Genomic DNA, 1,847 nt, shown 5'->3' on the forward strand with positions numbered 1-1,847 from the left:
ACTTCCTTGGACACGAGATCTCCCCAGCAGAGGTACGGCCCATGGCCTCTAAGGTGCAAGCAATAAAAACGTTCCCGACGCTGCAGACAATCAAGACCCTTCAAGAGTTCCTTGGCAAGGTAAACGTACTGTCGCCGATTCATCCCAGGTATCGCCCACATCATGTATCCCCTGACCGAAGTCCTGAAGGGCAAGCCAAAAACACTGACATGGGGTGCTCCGCAACAGCAGGCATTTGAGGAGACAAAGACAGCCTTCGTGAGTGCCACCACTTTAACGCATCATAACCCCACCGCTTCCCTGAAACTCACCACTGACGCCAGCAACATCGCCTGCGGAGCAGTGCTCAAGCAAGTAGTCGGCAGAGACCCCCCCCCCCCTCTAGCCTTCATCAGTCACAAGTTGTCGCTGGCAGAGACCTGCTACAGTGCCTTCAAGAGAATGCTGCTCGCAATCTACCAGGCTGTGCGGCACTTCAAATACCTGCTGGACAGCACCCATTCACCATCCTCACGGACCACAAGCCCCTGGTGCACGCATTTACGAAGGCGGGCGACGCGCGGTCGGTGAGGCAACAGTGGCACTTGGCAGCCATCTCCGAGTTTGGTTGAAAACCATCACCTAAGTCCCCGGCAGGAAGAATCCAGTAGCCGAAGCCCTGTCAAGGGTGGAAATCAATTCCCTGCACCTCGGCATAGACTATGAAGACCTGGCAAGAGAGCAAGCAGCAGACCATGAAACACCAGCCTACAGGATGGCACTGATGGCACTCAAGTGGGAGGACGTGCCCTTGGGCGGTTCGAGTGCAACGCTTCTCTGTGACACTAGCACCAGCCGCCCCCGCCCCCTGGTCCCCGCCTCGAGGAGGAAGCAGATGTTCAACATCATTCGTGTGGCATGGCATCAGGAAGGACGCCCACCAGTGGGCAAGGAGCTGTATTCCGTGCCAAACCAGCAAGGTCACAAGGCACAAGAATCAGGCATTGGTGATTTCCCTCAACCTCGTCGGTGCTTCGGCCACATCCACATAGACGTTATCGGGCCTCTACTGCAGTCTAGGGGTGCCAGGTACCTCCTGGCGATCATAGACCGCTCCATTCGCTGGCCAGAGGCGACACCTATGGAGGAGCCGTCAACAGCATCCTGTGCAGAAGCCCTCCTCCCCTGTTGGATCAGCCACTTCAGGGTGCTAGACAGCATTAGTACAGACAGGGACTCAGCATTCCTGCCAGAACTCTGGGTCTCCCTGGCATGCCTGATGAGTACTACACTTCACAGCACGATGTCTTACAACCCCACAGCAAACGGCATGGTAGCGAGGGCACACCACTCACTGAAGGCAGCTCTAATGGCACGTTGCACTGATGAAAACTGGAGGGTCCAACTCCCCTGGGTCCTGCTGGGTCTCCGCACCACACCGAGGGCAGATGGTGACGCATCCCCCGCAGAAAAAGTCTACGGAGAAACACTAGCTGTTCTGGGGGAATTCTTCCGAGGTTGAGGGAACTAGCACAGAAGTTCGTGCCCTGCCATAAGACCTTCATAGACAGAACCAACACTTACAGCCCGGCCGGCCTGGATTCCTGCACCTGTCTTCGTCAGGATAGACACCCATCGACTGTCCTTAACCAGGCCCTATAGAGGCCCTTACTGAGTCATCGACAGGACCCCCAAGGTGTATCTCATCGACGTCCATGGCCAGGAGGATTGGGTTTCCATCGACAGACTAAAACCAGCATTCCTTTTGTACAGCGGAATCCGGGAGGAGGCAGGCTCACGTCCCAGGGTTCCCCCTCAAAATGCGGCCGCAGACATAGGCTACCTGCCGCCCCACCAAGGAGGGGCCG

At 56.7% G+C, this 1,847-nt stretch overlaps 1 protein-coding gene across 1 annotated transcript; it reads left to right on the forward strand.

Moving 5' to 3' along the window:
* Positions 1-754: 754 nt before the first annotated feature.
* LOC136851303 (uncharacterized) lies at positions 755-1,501 on the forward strand. Its single transcript, XM_067125306.1, has one exon. The coding sequence runs from the start codon at positions 755-757 to the stop codon at positions 1,499-1,501; it is 747 nt and encodes a 248-aa protein (XP_066981407.1).
* Positions 1,502-1,847: the final 346 nt, after the last annotated feature.

This window comes from Macrobrachium rosenbergii, chromosome 3, assembly GCF_040412425.1.
Source record: "Macrobrachium rosenbergii isolate ZJJX-2024 chromosome 3, ASM4041242v1, whole genome shotgun sequence".
NCBI classification, from domain to species: Eukaryota; Metazoa; Arthropoda; class Malacostraca; order Decapoda; family Palaemonidae; genus Macrobrachium; species Macrobrachium rosenbergii.